Source organism: Magnolia sinica, chromosome 9 (assembly GCF_029962835.1).
Source record: "Magnolia sinica isolate HGM2019 chromosome 9, MsV1, whole genome shotgun sequence".
Lineage (NCBI taxonomy): Eukaryota > Viridiplantae > Streptophyta > Magnoliopsida > Magnoliales > Magnoliaceae > Magnolia > Magnolia sinica.
In genome coordinates, this window is record NC_080581.1 from 81968973 (window position 1) to 81987590 (window position 18618).

General features: G+C 45.5%; 1 protein-coding gene across 1 annotated transcript; it reads right to left on the reverse strand.

Annotated features, from left to right (window-relative positions):
* Window positions 1–216: 216 nt before the first annotated feature.
* On the reverse strand, window positions 217–3693 carry LOC131255241 (receptor-like protein 53). Its single transcript, XM_058255934.1, has one exon. The coding sequence runs from the start codon at window positions 3691–3693 to the stop codon at window positions 217–219; it is 3477 nt and encodes a 1158-aa protein (XP_058111917.1).
* Window positions 3694–18618: the final 14925 nt, after the last annotated feature.

An 18618-nucleotide genomic window follows, 5' to 3' on the forward strand; every position in this document is an offset into this window, starting at 1 on the left:
TAGTAGTATCTAACACAAAACATGTTACATCAAATTGCAATTAAAGACGTGTTTTCTATTATAATTTAGACTTCAAAATAGGATAGGTAAAACATGAAATATGTGACCATAAACATATAGTTGGCTACATTAGATATAAAAGTATAAATACCATTCTTCTTCCCTCGTGCTTCAGTTCCCTTGAGGTGTTTTGCTCTTCTCCTAGCTCCAATTCTCTTATCGTCGCTGTATTAGATCAAAGGCCGCAGAGGGAAAAATCATCAATAACATTCGATCAAGAAATCTTGATCGAATGTATTCTTTCATTCCCTTTGTCCAAAGTACTGTAGTCCACAGAAGAATTCCCATTCCCACTCCATATCCAACTCCAAACCCAATACACATGGATCCCCAATCATATTTACTTTCCGATTGTGTTGATAATGATGAAACTTTGGTATCTCTACACTTCCTTGATAGTGGAGGACCACATAATCCCAAGTTCCCTTGAAAGGATTCGTTCGTGAATGTAAGAAATTGTTGACTCTGCGGTATGATCCCTACGAGCTGGTTTTGTGAAAGATTTAACACCTCAAGGAATGTTAACTTTGTAAGTTGCTGAGGAATCTCTCCGAACAAGTCATTCTGCGAGAGATCTAATGACTCAAGATCTTTTATGCCCCCCAATGATGCTGGAATTTGGCCTGTGAGATGGTTGTAAGACATATTAAGCACATGTAGTGCCTTTAGATCCCCAACTGATTTTGGGATAACCCCTTGAAATTGGTTATTTGAGAGATCCACCACGGTGAAGGCGGTAAGAATCTTTACTAGTTTCATTTCTTGCCCTTTGCTCACAACAATTACTTTGTCTTGATAGTATCCATGCACAAATTGTTTGCTAAGGAATTGAGATTGGGATTTGCCTTCCTCCATCATTGCCTTCCAGCTCCTGAACATATTTGAAGGCAAGCTACCAGTAAAACGATTGGAAGAGAGGTCGGAGATTTGTAACAATGGAAAGCTGTGATTTATTATGGGGTGTCCAATGGTGCCATAAAATTTGTTGGATCCCAAGATGAGAATGCGCAACTGGGATAGATTTTCCAACCAAAAAGGGAAGGTGTCATGTATGTGATTGTTTCCAAGGTTTAACACCTCTAACATCTTGCACATGGACAAAGACCTTGGCACCTGACCTTCCAACTGATTTCCATTGAGATCAAGTGTCTCTAGTATGCAACCCTCTTTGAATGTTTGAAGCAAGTTGCCATGAAATGCATTTCCTCCAAGATTCAACACAATGAGGTCATCATTGATTTCACCCAAACATGGTGGAATCAAACCATTGAGCCTGTTGTCAGACAAATCGAGGACTTGTAAGGAGGTGCAATTGCAAATGAGCAAGGGAACTTCTCCACTGAGATTATTGCTTGAAAGTGAAAAGAAATGGATGAAGAGCGGAGGAATCGGAATTGAGCCTTCTAACATGTTAAAGCTAAGGTCAAGAACTTCCAAAGAACTTAAGGAAAGATGAGGAAATGGTCCCTCTAATCCCTCCAAATCATTATGAGAAAGATTGAAATAAGTCAAACTCTCATTTCCAACCTTCCATATCCAATTGGGTATTTCACCATTGATTCTGTTGTTGGAAAGGTCCAAAAAATACATCTCCTCTTGCCTTCTCAAGATATCTGGAAATTTACTAATGTTACAAGATCTTAACAACAAATGTTGAATTTGGGGGAAAGATATAGAGGTTGAATTGCTTCCGATATCATAGACTGAGAAATGGTTATTTGAAAGATCAAGGTACCGTAGGTCCTTAAGGTTTTGGAATAAACCAAGGTCCAGGTCACCATTGAAATTGTTTGACAAAAGTGAGAGTTCTGTAAGCTTGGTGAGTTGAAAGATTGACCTTGGAATAGGCCCCTGCAACTTGTTCTTATCCAAATAGATCTTCTCTAATAATAAAGAGGATGCATTGTGGAACTCTCCAAGCTGACCACTGAAGTGGTTGTCTTGGAGAAGCACCTCTCTTAATGATGGGAGTGAAAACAAAGATGATGGGATGGTCCCACTAAGTGAATTGTTGGACAAGTTCAGATGAACACAAATCCGAAGATCATTTCCATACAAGGAAGGGATTGTGCCATTGAAACTATTGGATGAAAGGGCGAGGTATGTAAGCATGGTGAGTTGAAAGATTGACCTTGGAATGGGCCCCTGCAAGTTGTTGTTTTCTAAGTTAATGCTCTCTAATGGTAAAGAGGAAGCATTTTGGAACTCCACAAGATGACCACTAAATTGGTTACCCGAGAGAACCAACATTCGTAGTGATGGAAGTGAAAACAATGATGATGGGATGGTCCCACTAAGTGAATTGTCGGGACAGTGGAGCTCTTTAAGATTTTGAAGCTTGTTTCCATGGGAAGAAGGGATTGGACCACTGAAATCATTTGATGAAATATCCAAATAAACGAGGTTGCTGAGGTTGACCAGAGAGGACGGAAATGGTCCGCTGAAACCATTGGCTGAAAGATCCAAATAAACAAGGTTGCTGAGGTTGGCAAGAGAGGATGGCAATGGTCCGCTGAAACCGCTGGATGAAAGATCCAAACGTGCGAGTTTGCGGAGCATCACAAGCCCAGATGGAAATTGGCCTGATAGCTTGCAATCTCTGATTTCCAACATGGTCAGCAGTTCCAAATTACTGAATGAATCCCGTAGCTTGCTACAAAATCCAGTGTCGGATAGGACCAGCCCTTGGAGAGTATTGTTTGGAGGGATCTTGCCTGTGAGAAGTGGATTGTATCCTACATCGAGGGTTTGTAGGTTTGGCAGCCTGAAAATACTCTCTGGAATTTTTCCATACAATCCACAATCACTGAGAGCTAGTGAGGTTAAAGAAGAGAAGTTCCCTATGAAGTTGGGTATGACAGAAGAGAGACTGTTTCCACTGAGACGAAGTTGAGATAAGAAACAGAGGCTGGAAAGGGAAGAATGGATGGGGCCCGAAAGACCACAGCCTCTCAAGCTCAACTTGCGGAGACGAGGGAGTGCGGAGGATAAGGCCAGGCCCCACTCGCTACCCTCAGCTGAGATATATACCCGATCGAGATACAGTTCTCTCAGACTAGAGAGATTTTGGACGAGTGCTCCAATGTTGGGGTTTTCAAGTTGAAGGGAATTGAAAGATAGATCGAGAGAAACCAAGCTGGTCAACAGGGATATTTCCAGCGGGATTTGGCCATAAAAATTCGAAGAAGAGAGGTTGAGATGGGTCAAGCTGGTGAGCTGGTCAAACCCAGAAGGGATTCGAGAGAGATCGAAGTCATTTCGAGCGAGGTTGAGCCTCTGCAGGCTTTGAAGATGAAAGATGCTTTTAAAATCGAGCAGACCAGATATCGAGAGGTAGCTGAGGTCGAGGCCGATCACGTGACCGGTGGCACCATCGCACGTGATGGCTTCCCAAGAGCAGCAATCCCTGTTACCAGGATTCCAAGAGAAAAGTCTGGTCTTGCTGAGCTCAGAGAAGGAAAAGCGCTGCTTCAGGTGGAGCAAAGCAGAGAAGTGGTCTTCAATGTATTGCTCTTGGATTGACAAAGCATCACTGTTGTTTACAGTGGCAAAGATAAAAGAGGAGAGGAAAAGGAGGGAAGAGAAAAAGAAAAATGGAAATGGTTTATTAATAAGAGAGTGGAGGAGATCCATTTGCTTTTCTTGAGAGGATTTGTGATGTGTACGAAGAAAAAAGCTTGGGAGGCTTTATATAGGCAAGGAAGGAGTCCCACCCACTCGTTCGTTACGTGGGCCAACTCACACGCAATCACCGGCATCCTATATTCGTAAAATCCCATATAGAGAGTCACCGCTTGCTATTTTTATCATCCTTTTGTTCCTTTTCATTTTTGATATTTCTTCATGTCTCACTCATTCTTGTTGTCGACTCCATTCCATAAAGGCACCCTAATAAAATTATACTGTCTATAGATGAACTTTAAAGTATGGACAGCATTTTCAATGGCTAGTATTCAATCCTAAAAATCAAATATATAGGGTCATAAATGAAGCATGATTATAGGTGTAGAGCTTATGTATTGTAGTGGTGAGAATTTGGACGGTTTAGATCATCAGACCATCTCAGCATGCAGGTCCTAATAGGTGGTGCCATAGGCTACATCCTAATTGGGACTACACATTTGAAATGCCTACTGTTGGGGACAAAAGATACAGAGTTCGGAGACTCGGACTTAATGCCTCGGGTCGCCAAAGGATGTGTCAGATCCGAGTCATGGTTCACTAAATCGAGACAGAAGTTAAGTCGGTTCGGACGACACATCAGCGATCCGGGCATGCATCGGGCCGATCTTCTTATCGGATCGGCCAGTGCAAGATAGAGCCTCATCCCGAATATCTCGGGATAAGATCCCCGACCCCGAAGCTCACGGGATCGGACGAAGACTGGAGATAGGCACGATCCTTTCTCCGTGATTCCAGGAGAGGATCCCGCACACGATATCAGGAAAAGAATCCTCGTACGATTAAAGGCTCCGGCAGCTATAAAAGAGGAACCTCCATCGTCTTGTGGGGTAAGGCTAAGATTCTTTCTCAAAACCCCTCAATACATTAGACCCAGAATCCAGGCCTGACTTTAGCATCGGAGGGTCCCCTGCTCAAGCCAGGGTCTCCTTTGTCCTCTTTCCGTGCAGGTATACGAATGTCTAAGAGGACGAACCAGATTTTTGCATCAACAGTTTGGCGCCGTCTGTGGGAACCGTACAAAAAAGCCATCTCATATTTCTATATTGAATTCCATGGTGATGACTAGAAGGACGGTCCCAGAAGAAGAGATCGCGATTACAGGGCCAGCGGGTCCAGTCGCGGTCCCCGCAGCCCAGAACCCACCTAACAACCGCCAACGAGGAGCGACCGGAACAAGCAACAATCAGCGGGGACGCAACGATGGGCGGTTGGACCAGGAGGTTCAAGAAATCCGGTCTGATATGAATATGATGAAGCAGATGCTGGAACGAATGTATCAGCAGCAAATGCAGCCACTCCCGCATCCTCAAGGGGAGACAGCGCACGTACCGACTGCGGCGGTTGATCCTCAACCTTCCGCGCCGCAGTCTTTCCGGCCGAGCCAACCCCAAGGCGAGTCAGAACCATCTCCAGCGCAGTCGGCCAACGCTTCCCTGCCCCCGACCGATCTTCGACACGAGATAGAGCGAAGAAGGCGCAACCGCCCTTCCATGGAAGGCACGGCCGAGAGCAGTGAACCTTGGAAAGCCGATATTCAAAATTTTAAAAGAGAAGTGCGGGAAGAAATGGTGAAAGAGATGGCGGACATGAAGCATGGCCGGAATATGTATTCGACCAGATTCGAAGCAAAGGCGTCCCCCTTTGTGGACTCGGTAATGAAGGCTCGGTTGCCCGAGAGGTTTCGATTACCTCAAATCACTCCTTTCACCGGCAAGACCGACCCGACGGAGCATATCGAATGCTTCAGAACCTATATAGAGCTCCACGATGCCTCAGATGCAGTAATGTATCGGGCCTTTTCTCTTACACTGACCGATGTAGCTCGACTGTGGTTCAAACAGTTGAAACCAAAGTCCATCAGCTCATTCGTTGAGCTGAGCGACGCCTTCCTCACCAACTTCATCGGTGGAAAAAAGAAATTGAAGCCCCCTGCACATCTGAACAACATAGTTCAAAAGCAGGGAGAGCTATTGAAAGATTATATCAAGCGTTTCAATTTCGAATCCCTTCAGGTTCGAAAACATTCAGAAGAAACGGCTCTCAATGCGCTCATGCAAGGAGTTAGAGATAAGCCATTCCTGGCATCTCTAGACAAAACTCCGCCCGATACTCTGGCAGAATTTATGGCACGGTCGGATAAGTATGCAAACGCCGAAGAAACGCGAATTCTGCGTGAAACTAAAACTTTGGTCAAAGAGTCGGCCAAAAAGGAAGCCGACTCGGCCGGAGGAAGGAAACGCAAGGATGATCAAGCGCATGATGAGCGAAGGTCAGGCAAATGACCAGATCGAAGATTTTCCACATATACCCCCCTGAACAAGACTCAGGAACAGGTATTGATGGAAATCAAAAGTGAAGGCTTTGTCAACTGGCCCAGTAAGCTCAGGAGTAATCCTAATCGGCGGGACAAAGATAAATACTGCCATTATCACCGTGATCACGGGCATAACACAAGTGATTGCCGTCACCTAAAGGAAGAGATCGAACGACTCATAAAGGACGGCCGACTCAAAGAACATGTGGTTAAAGCTGGGGTAGCTGAGGGACGTCCGACCAAGAGTCAACCTATGGAAGAAATCCGGACAATTATCAGCGGTCCGCAAGGTGGGGCCGACTCAAACAATGCTCGAAGGAATCATGCAAGAAAACTTAGTCAGCCTAAGTCTGAGCTTATGATTATAGATCGGCCCCCAAAGGAGAAGAAAAGAGAAAGATATTGCATTTCATTCACAGAGGAAGATGCCCGAGGTATCTGTCACCCCCACGATGACGCATTGATTGTCACCCTGACTATCGCTAACCGAAAAGTGTTCCGGATACTCGTCGATACGGTGTCATCGGCAGACGTGTTGTTTACTCAGGCGTTCGACAAAATGGGGATCGGACGATCCATGCTACGCCCAGTTCGGACCCCGTTGATCGGTTTTTTCGGAGGACAAGTACTGCCCGAAGGGATTGTCTCGTTACCACTCACTGCTGGTAGTGCCCCACATCAGGCGACGATGATGGTCGAATTCTTGGTCGTCGATCAACCCTCAGTATACAACGCAATACTCGGCCGACCTTCATTGAGTCTCCTCCAGGCCGTGGTATCCACATACCATCTTTCACTGAAATTCCCGACTGAGTCGGGAGTAGGAGTTGTCAAAGGAGACCAGCAAGATGCGAGGCGTTGTTACATGATAGCTGTAAAGGGAACCGCCGACAAAAGTCCGATCAACATATCAACGATCGAATCATTGGACCCTCGGGGCGAGAGTCATGAACGAGGGCAGCCGGTCGAAGACCTTATCTCAGTCCCCTTGGTCGAAACAGATGGATCCAAGACGGTACGAATTGGCTCGTCTTTACAGTCCCCCTTGAAAGAAAAGCTGATAGCCCTGCTCCGTAGGTACGCCGACGTATTTGCCTGGTGTCATGAAGATATGACCGGGATCGACCCCTCTATGATGACTCACCGACTCAACATCGATCCATCATATCGACCGATCTGACAGAAGCGACGACCGCTCGGCCCTGAACGATACGCCATCATTGAAGAAGAAGTCAACAAACTCCTCCAGGCTAATTTCATAGAAGAAATACACTATCCAGAATGGGTCACGAATGTCGTGCTTGTAAAAAAATCCAACGAGAAGTGGCGAGTCTGTATTGACTATACTGACTTAAATAAAGCCTGCCCGAAGGATAGCTTTCCGCTTCCGAGGATAGACCAGCTAGTAGATAGTACCGCCGGACATGAGCTCTTCAGCTTCATGGATGCATATTCGGGGTATAATCAAATTGTAATGCATCAAACAGATAAATCAAAAACTACCTTTGTCACCGACAAAGGCCTTTACTGTTACCGAGTGATGCCGTTTGGTCTAAAGAATGCCGGCGCAACTTATCAAAGATTAGTTAACAAAATCTTTGCTTGGCTTATAGGCCGAACCATGGAAGTATACATTGACGACATGCTCGTCAAAAGTATACAAGCGGCAGATCATGTGAATGATTTGGAAGAAATGTTTCTCATCCTACGAAAGTTTCGGATGAAGCTGAATCCAAGTAAATGTGCTTTTGGGGTGGGCTCTGGAAAGTTCCTCGGTTTCTTGGTCAGTCAGCGAGGAATAGAGGCAAACCCTGAGAAGATAAAGGCTTTGATTGATATGGAATCCCCTAAAACCATTAAGGACATCCAAAGGTTGACTGGACGAGTCGCAGCACTTAATCGGTTCCTGTCCAGAGCCACGGACAAATGTCTCCCTTTTTTCAAACAGTTGAAAGGAAGACAAACAATGGGTTGGACGGAAGAATGTGAAGCGGCATTCCAACAATTAAAATCATATCTCGGTTCTCCACCTCTCTTATCAAAACCCGAATCAGGGGAGTCCCTGCTCCTTTACCTAACAGCATCCGAGGCAGCGGTTAGCTCGGCTTTGATACGAGAATCCGAAGGAAAGCAACTGCCGATTTATTACGTCAGCAAAGCGTTATTGCCAGCAGAAACGAGATACCCAAGCTTGGAAAAAGTGGCATTGGCTTTAATAACTTCCTCTCGCCAACTCAGGTCGTATTTCCATGCCCATACCATCATCGTGATGACCGATCTTCCGCTTCGCCAGGTATTGCAGAAACCAGAAGCTTCCGGCCGACTCACGAAGTGGGCTATCGAACTGAGTGAGTTTGACATTCAATACAGACCGAAGGCAGCAATCAAAGGGCAAGCCGTAGCTGATTTTATTGCCGTTGCAGTTCCAGCAACGACCACTTCCCCGACCCTACCCTGCCCTATTCCCTGGAAACTGTTTGTCGACGGTTCTTCCAACTCGAAGGCAAGTGGGGCTGGGGTTGTGCTGGAAACCCCCGATCATACCTATATACAGTATGCCTTACGACTTGGATTCCAAGCGTCGAACAACACAGCAGAATATGAAGCATTGTTACTCGGCCTTCGACTCGCCGCTAGCATGGGAGTCACGCACCTAAGTGTTTTCAGCGATTCTCAGTTGGTTGTTAATCAAGTTACCGGTGTATACCAGACACGGAAAGACCAATTAAGAGCATACATGGAGAAAGCGAAAGAACTTGTCAATGGATTTCAACTTTGTCGGGTCACTCGGATCCCTCGTACAGAAAACGGCAAAGCCGATTTATTAGCAAAGCTCGCCTCCGCCGATGAAGATGATATACCCAGGTCCGTCCCTGTCGAATACGTCGATAAGCCGAGTATAAATGAACCAATTAGCGAGGTCGTCAATACAATCGACTCGGAACCATCCTGGATCGATCCAATCCGTCAATACCTTGACAAGGGAAAGCTGCCTGAAGATCGTGCCGAGGCTCGACGAGTTAAGATTCGAGCCTCCCGTTACACCATACTCAACGAAACCCTCTATAAGAAAGGTTATTACGCTCCGTTGCTACGGTGCCTTAGACCCAGTGAGGCGAACTATGTATTACGTGAAATCCATGAAGGAATCTGCGGAAACCACTCTGGAGGGCGATCTCTCGCCCACAAGGTCCTACGACAGAGATATTACTGGCCCACTATCCAACACAACGCTCTCAAGCTCGTCCAAAAATGCGACAAATGTCAACGGTTCGTGGCAATTCCGAGGCAAGCCCCCGAGGCACTGACGCCGATGACTGGTCCCTGACCCTTTGCACAGTGGGGTGTCGACATCATAGGTCTACTCCCTATGGGAAAAGGTCAGACCAAGTTTGTTGTGGTAGCAGTGGATTATTTCACGAAGTGGGCCGAGGCAGAGCCATTAGCTAAAATAACCGAGCAGAAGATCACCGAGTTTGTATGGAAAAACATTATCTGCCGATTCGGAGTGCCCCGTACCATTATTACAGACAATGGAAGGCAATTTGATAATAGGAGCTTTCGCGAGATGTGCGACAACCTCGAAATCAGAAACGTCTATTCTTCACCTCATCATCCTCAAACTAACGGACAAGTTGAGGCGGTTAACAAGATTATCAAGCAACATCTTCGGACCAAGCTTGACCGGGCCAAAGGAGCATGGGCCGAAGAGCTCCCGAAAATTATTTGGGCTTACCGAACTACAGCTCGAACCGCCACAGGAGAAACTCCCTTTTCACTCGCATATGGCTCGGAAGCCGTCACTCCCGTTGAAATCGGATTACCTTCGGCTCGAATCACTTCGTTCAATGCGGAAGAAAATGAAGAACTCCTTACACTCGGGCTCGACCTTCTGGACGAACAAAGGGAAGTGGAGCGGCTGCGCACGGAGGCACGACAAAGACAAGTGGCTCGGTTCTACAATACCCGAGTTAAGATCAGGAGGTTTCGAATGGGAGATATGGTTCTCCGAAAAGTATTTTTCAATACCAAGGAATTTGGATCGGGTACGTTGGGACCCAATTGGGAAGGACCCTATATCGTCTCGGGCACCATCCGACCAGGAACGTATCGGCTAGAAGATCTAAATGGACAATCATTGCCTCATCCTTGGAACGCTGACCACCTCAAGATTTACTATCCTTAGCTCGGTACTCAATGTTTAAAGACTCTGAACTAAGAAAGATTGAAGCCAAGTCAAATGAATAAAACTAAGTGTTTTCTTTCATTCATCAACCACATGCGAGTACAACATGTGAATACATCGATTTAAAAAAAAAAACAACACAAGGGGCCCTGGTTACTGTCCTCCGGTAGGAACGGTACCCAAAGCATTCTCGCATGTACCGACCTCATCCCCAGCAGTCACTTCAGCGGCGGCGTCCGGATTCTCGAATTTTGAGGCTCCTCCTCCCTCGATTTCTGAGAGATCAAGGTCAGGAAAAGATTTCTTTATGTTTTTGACACATTCCAGATATCCGCTTTGGAACAAGTGATCCCTCTCATCCTCGAACTCCGCTGACTCAAGGAAAGCTTGGACGGCTTGGTCCCTAGCCTTCTCAGCCTCCCGAGTCTTCTCGTTGGCCTGCTGAATATGCTCCGCCGCCTCAAGCTTAGCCCGAGCCAAGTCATCTGCACAAGAAGCATGGACTGCGAGAACTCGTCGGTTCTCTTCTTCAGCTCTGGAAAGGAGAGCCAATACCCGAGTAACCTCGGCTTGCGCTTCATCGAGGGCTCTCCTGGAGGAAGCCGCCTCTGCCTTTGCGTCTTCGGCAGCTTTCCGGGCAAGGGCCGCCTCGCCTATCAGAACGCCGACCCGAGTTTCGGCATCCTCGCGTCGCCCTTCGGCTTCCGACAGAAGAGTCTGCAGCCGATGAGTCGAAGATAACTCTTTGCTGGCCTTAATCAAGCAGGGAGCGAGTTCAAAAAGCACCCTTGCTGCATGGCCGATGGTTTGAGATGAAAGAGCGTTGTAGAGACTGATGAACTCCTTTTCGCTCCCATGGGCTAAGGCCCAGGGAACCATCCCCGACACCACATTCTGCAGGACGGACGGCCCTTCTTGGTTCGTTTCCTCCCCTCTGGAGGATGCAGTCCTCGTCTCTTCTTCCCCTCTGGAAGACGCAGCCCCAGTCTCTTCCTCCCGTCTCGGAACATCCGTCGCAACGTGTCCCGAGTCGGGCGCCGCCTGAGGTTCCGAGGCTGCGGCCACCGTCGCTTCCACCCTTTCTTCCGGGTCAGAAATTACGACGACAGTAGGGGCAGAAGAACTCGCAGGCTCCTTCTCCTTCCGCACCACTCTTTGTCTCTTCGGCGGCCGAGGCTCTGACAGAAGAACTGATAGCGGAGGAGCCTTTAACTTCGAAACCGCTCTAAGAGGAGGACGAGCTCCAGTCATCTCCGAGGGGGCTGATTCGGGAACAATCCTGAGATGGGGTCGAGCTTCGGGCAAATCTTAAAAAAAAAAAAAAGTCAGGAAAAATTCAGAAGATATATGAAGACACATTTTCAATTACCTGTGACGGCCGAGTCAAGACCTGCGAGATGAAGACGCTCTGGCTGTAAGAGCACCTTCCAGGACCTATCTGCCGGATCCAACGTCCTCAACTCTTTGATCCGAGCTGAAGCACTGGAGCCGAGCTTTTGCCGCTTCTTCGGAATATCTGCCAGACACAAACCCGTCAGACTCAGAATATTACAAAAATAAAGAAGGGCAAGAGAGAAGACCCAAGTCACCTGCTCTCTGGAACGCCCGAGGAACACGAGCCTCGTAGGACCCGGACTCAGCCGTCTCCCAGCGACCACAGGCCCAAAACCAACGTTCTCTCCAATGCTTGTTGGAAGTGGGAGGGTCGGTTATTAGGGAGCCGCCTCCGCCCCGCCAAGCAGCGAAGACATAAAAGCCGGGGTAGTTCGGGTTCACGCGCACTTGGTCTAAGTGGAGAAATTCGTCGACTGTACGTGGTCTGTTCCATCTCAGCCCACAGCACCGACCACCCGAATAAGTTCCTCCACCCATTCGGAACTATTTGCCCCGGGCAATCGAATACGAGATAAAACTCCCGGACAATGGCCACGAAGGCGGACGCAAGCCGCATTGCATCGAGACTTGGTAGATCGCGACCGCCCAAGCAGGAGGATGATCCGGTAAGTCATTCGGACGGGGGAGATAAGTAATAACCGATTCGGAGATGTGATACCCGATTCGGATTGTCTAAATCCGCATCAGTTAAAACTGAAGGAACCGGGCCGCTTAGATCATCCCCCGATCCTTCTCCTTCAGACTCGGCGTGTGCCGACTCATCAACAGGAACCGGCCCAGAGGTTCCCTCGGCAATCAACATTTCCTCTTCCTCCTCCTCTTCTTCCTCCATACCCCTTGGAAGATTAGGCCTTCCCGGGCGGGTTATTAAAGATGACCCACCACGAGAAGGGTTAACGGAAGCAGGGCGCTCCGCCGGAGCTCCAGTGACCCTCTCAGAAAGAAAAGCAGCGTTTGCATCAACTGCTATCTCTGTCAGTAAGGAAGGCGATTCCGCAACATTCCAAAAACGTTGCGCTTCGCCTTCATCTCCGGAAACTCCCTCCTGGGGACTTCGAGAACCTCTAGCCGCCATTATCACTAAATAAAGAGGAAGGGGAGACTCACCGGAGGGAGAAAGGAAAACGGAAATGGCGAAAGGAGCCGCTGACAGTTAAGAAAGAAGAAAGGAAGAAGACGAAAGATCGGAAAAGCTCCAAAGGAAATGCAAAGCGGGAATGGCAGTAGAAGTTCGAAATGCGGGACCCCCACCATTTTATAAGATTGCCATGTGGCGGAAGCAATTAATGGGGAAATGATTCGACGCTTGCATTGACTCCCCCACTCGACACGTGGCGCACGTCGACTGACGACAATAATGCCCTTGCTACGTGTCCAACCCTTATTGGTGAGGTGAGCGATGTGACGGCTGTCGGCGCATGCGATGTCAGAAACTGAACCGTCTCCCGTCAAAGGCGACGCAGATTGCATTAAATGACTACTTATTGTCTCGAACTAAGTTATGAACCGACTCAAAACTCGCTACTCCTAAGTGTCATATGAAACACACGGAGTAAGGGGGTCTACTGTTGGGGACAAAAGATACAGAGTTCGGAGACTCGGACTTAATGTCTCGGGTCGCCAAAGGATGTGTCAGATCCGAGGCATGGTTCACTAAATCGAGACAGAAGTTAAGTCGGTTCGGACGACACATCAGCGATCCGGGCATGCATCGGGCCGATCTTCTTATCGGATCGGCCAGTGCAAGATAGAGCCTCATCCCGAATATCTCGGGATAAGATCCCCGACCCCGAAGCTCACGGGATCGGACGAAGACTGGAGATAGGCACGATCCTTTCTCCGTGATTCCAGGAGAGGATCCCGCACACGATATCAGGAAAAGAATCCTCGTACGATTAAAGGCTCCGGCAGCTATAAAAGAGGAACCTCCATCGTCTTGTGGGGTAAGGCTAAGATTCTTTCTCAAAACCCCTCAATACATTTAGACCCAGAATCCAGGCCTAACTTTGGCATCGGAGGGTCCCCTGCTCAAGCCAGGGTCTCCTTTGTCCTCTTTCCGTGCAGGTATACGAAGGTCTAAGAGGACGAACCAGATTTTTGCATCAACACCTACTATTTGACATCTATTCCATCCATCAGTTTTGCTAGATCATGTAAGGGCATAATCTAAAAACTTAGCTAAATCCAATATCAGGTGGGCTGTACAATACGAAACATTGGAGATGCAAACACTCACCGTTTGAACCTTCCGGTTTATATGTCATCCAACCCGTTCATAACGTGATCCTACAAGGATGACAGGCAAGCACCAGTATCAGCATGATAAAAAAAACTTCTGTAGACCTGAAGAAATTTTCAATGGTGGGCATTCAATCCCCACCGTTTTTTTCTGGTGCGGCCTACTTATCTTTACATGGGCTCCTGTAACAATGGTTGCAGGAAATTTTCATCTAACAAGACGTGGGAAGGGTTTTTGATAGGACATCATCCCACCCTATCAAAGTTATTGCATGGGCGTGTTTTATTTTTATTTTTATTTATTTTTTATTTAACATGGATTACATCTTAGAAGATGATCTAACCCGATTATATTCTATATTCTATGCTAAAGGGGCCATCTTAGGAAAATTTTCTTCAACAGGAAGAATATGAATATGAATTAGGAACGTTTAAGAGAAAAGTTTTATTGGATCATATGAAAATCCAAGACTCAAATGATTAGGATCATGAATTATGAGGTCATAGCTTCTATAAGTAATGAGAACATTAGTTCAGATCACATCTAAGATACAATCAGAGGAGAAAGTACATCCCATATGTGGGCACTGTATCCTACCATAACCCATTTGGGAAATCTGATTTATATTTATATATTTTTTTAAAAAAAAGTAAGCTTTAAATATTAAAGTTGATCGGTATTAGCAACTGATTTAGACGGTCAATCTCAAACTTTGGATTTAATCCTACGGTTACCATCTGGCTACTTAAAGGCTCTATGCATATGATAGGTACGGTGAGGAAATCTCTAGTGTGAATATAGGCTTCAAAGTCCCTCGTTGAAAAACCAGGCATCTTGAAAAGAGAAGAAGGGATGACCAAGAGCGAGTCATTCACGGTAGTACCTTCTATTAAGTTATTCATTCCTACATAGAAAGTTGTGGAGAAGATAACCATAAAAAATGCCCACATCGTCCACACCATACCTACATGTTGATGAAAAAAAAGCCCACATGGTCAACACCATATAAAAATAAATGTGAAAGCATATCCAAACCTCCAACTTCAAGCAGCGTGGTCCTCCAATATTTTGATTGGATTTAATTTTGGAGTATCTCTTAGATCATGAGGGTCATCATTATAAATGATTTAGAACATAAAAAAAGAGGCACTGATTGGTTACTACCCCCACTGGGACATACCTAAAGATGGGCAATGTTGTTAAGGGCTTTATGGGACCCATCATGATGTATTTGTTTAATCTACAATGTCCATCCATTTTGACAAATCATTTTAGAGCATGAGCCAAAACAGGAGGCAGATCGAAGTCTCAAGTGGACCACACCACAATTAGCAATGGGGATTAAAAGGTGACCATTGAAAACTTCTTAGAGGCCATGGAAGTTTTGGATAAGATGATATTTATGTTTTCCATTCATCCGGGTCTATGGGACCTCTTGAACAACATCACAATAGGCCCTAAGGAGTTTTCAACTATCAGAGTTCAATCCTTCCTGGGTCTATGGGACCTCTTGAACAACATCACAATAGGCCCTAAGGAGTTTTCAACTATCAGAGTTCAATCCTTCCTGGTTCCGCCTTGATGTTTATGCGACATCCAACCTTTTAGAAGGTCATTCCCATGGGACGAACTGAAAACACAAAAGAAAAAGAAAAAAAATAAAATTGTATTAGCTGATACCAAACTCATGTGGCCATGCCAACGTTTCAATATTAATTGTCAATCAATCTAACTTCTTCCTCTTGTGTGTCCTATTTGAATTTTGGATCTGCCTTATTTTTAGTTTCATGTCCTAAAATGAACTGAAAATCAGATAGATGAAGGAGAATTTGTTACAAATATAGCAGTAGACTCCACCTAGCTTCCCAGCACAAGAGCTTTCTGGGAAAGCAATCCTCTTCCCAGCAAGAGGAGCATTATGTATCCAGAGAAGTCTTTTCCACAAAAACCGATGACTAGATGGAAAGTAACGGTGAGCAGTTCTTCCACCCGGTTCTTATCCCACCAACCCATCTTGACCATGCTCCAGCTGGACGCGGATTTCCTCCAAAGCCTTTAGCAGGAAGTTCCTGCTCAATGATATTGGGTGGGGCCCATTGCAATGTATGTGAGAAGTCCTTCCATCCATCTGTTTTGAGAGACTATTTTAAGACGTTACACAAAAAATGAGATGGATAAAAAAACTAAGTGACTCACACGAGAGAGAAAATTAAAAGAAATTCCTAGCATTAAAACTTTCCTGGGCTTCACCTTGATGTTTATATGCTATCCAAACTGTTTATAACGACATTATCAATGGGACGAAGTGAAAACACCGAAAAAATAGCCTGATACAAAACTTTTATGGCCATAAGAATGCTTCAACGGCTCTCACTGAATTCCCACTGTTTACTCTAGTGTGGCTTACTGAAGGTTTGGATATACTTCATTTTTTATCTCACATCTTCAAATGAGCTCTCAAAACGTATGGACAAGGTGGATTTCTCAAAAATATCTCATTGGACCCCACCCAACAGCCTTGCGCAGGAACTCTCTGCAAAAGTCTTTCCCAGGAAATCCGGGTCCGCTCCAGCTGCTCTCTTGCACGGCTTTCCTAGTTCCAGCAAGTCTACTCCAGCTGGGTCCAATTTCTTAAAGACGAGCACAACCATGTCAAACACGCTGCACGACTTGCACGGTGGCCATTAAATGTGGGGCAAACATGCTCTCCAGCACAATAATCTCAAAAAATAAAATAAAATAAAAATAAAAACAATAATTTCACGAAAATATAAACTGCCCGCTTTACTTACAAGCTGTCCATGATGTTGGCTCTCGATCACCAACATTGTTTGGTTTACACGTATACGAAAGTAACGGATGGTCAAGAAAAACTGACAATTGTCTTCATCAATATTCATTCGGTGGTTCCATGGCTTAGAACCACTCATCTCAGCGGCTTAATCATGCAACAATAATACGCGCGCCAAACACGTGATCCGAGTTATCCATTTTGAAGGGAGACGGGTTTTGCTAGGGAGTAGCTAATGTGCCCAACATGATTTTTGTGTTTTATCCATATGGTACCTTTTTTTTTGCCAGCTCATTTTAGGATATGACCACTAAAAATAAGGCAGATCTGAATCTTAAGTGGACCACACCACAGGAAACGGTAGAGATTAACTGTTCATTGTTGAAAACTTTTTGGGCCACAGAAGTTTTGGATTAAGCTGATCTTTGTGTTTTTCCTTTATCCAAATTTATGTGACCTAGTCAACAAGTTGGATGGAAAATAAACATATCAATAGGCGTTAGGAAGTTATTAATGTTAGACGTTCGATCAATATTATTTTCCGGCACTAATGTCCACTTAAGATTTAGATTTGCCTCAATTTTAAACTCATGCCTTCAAATGAGTTGGAAAAATGGATGGACATCGATAAAACGCATAAATGCATGTCATCATCGATCACAGCTCACAAATTACATTGATTTTCTCTCGCCCAATAAATTGCATACTTCACAACACACCTTTTAACATGTGAAACTTCTCTAGGCTCCACTATAGTTTTTGTGTTAGATCCACGGTCCATTAATTTTTCCAAATCATTCTAAGGCATGAACCTAAAATTGAGGCACATCAAAAGCGCAATTGGACTACACAACATAAAGTAGTGGGTATTGAATAACTATAGTTGAAACCTTCCTATGGTCCACCTTGAGGCTTATTTGACATCTAGCCTCTTCATCAGCTCACAGTATCAAAAAAAGAAGGGAAGGTCATGGACTAGTTTGGTTTTTAAAGGACCATATGGGGCTTACTGCAACATGTGTGTTTTAGCAAAGTTGTGCATCCATTTCAATAGCTCATTTTAAGGCAAAAGCTCAAAAACTTAGGCAGATAAAGGCTCAACTGGACCACTGGACCACATTGTAGGAAACAATGGAGATTAAGTGTATACTATTGATTTGTTGTGTGGTCCATTTGGAACTTCGATCTGCCTATTTCTGGGATAATGCCTAAAATTACTCATTGAAATGAATGAACAGCATGAATAAATCACATACATTACAGTGGGGCCTATACAGCTTCTAAAAGGACCATGGGTACCCAATATGCGCCCATAGAAAGGGACGCGGATTATCTACCGACAGGCTGAGCAGCGAGACTTGCTTCAGCAGTGACGTCACTAACTTTTGTGGCCCCACCACGATGTATGTTTTGTATTTACATTGTCCATACATTTTAAGAGATCATTTTAGGGCATGATACAAAGAATGAGGCAGATCCAAAGCTCAAGTGCACCCAACCACAGATATCAGTGGAGAGAGTGACGCCCACCATTGAAACCTTTGAAAGGTCCACCTTGATGTTCCTTTGAGATCGAACCTGTTCACGTGTTAACGCTGACATGAAAGAAGGAAAAAAGCAATTATCAGCTTAATCAAATAAATATCAGCTTGATTGAAACTTTTTTGGCCCTAAGAACTTTTTAACGGTGGGCATCACTCTTACTACTATTTTCTTGAGATTCGGATCTTACTCATACTTTGGATGATGCCTAATATGATCTCTCGAAATGGATGAACGTCACCTCAGCGTAATCGAATAAATATCAGGTTGGGTAGGATACAAAATATACATCATGATGGGGCCACATAACTTGGTGACGTCACTTCAGCGGCGAGTCTCGCAACCTAACCTGTCAGTATTCCCGTAAAAAGGGCGGCGGATTGCGTCGTGACAGGTGAATAGCGAGG

What these genes read in the sequence shown, in the direction of transcription:
- LOC131255241 (XM_058255934.1), bottom strand. Translation starts at nt 3,693, where the DNA reads ATGGATCTCCTCCACTCTCTTATTAATAAACCATTTCCATTTTTCTTT.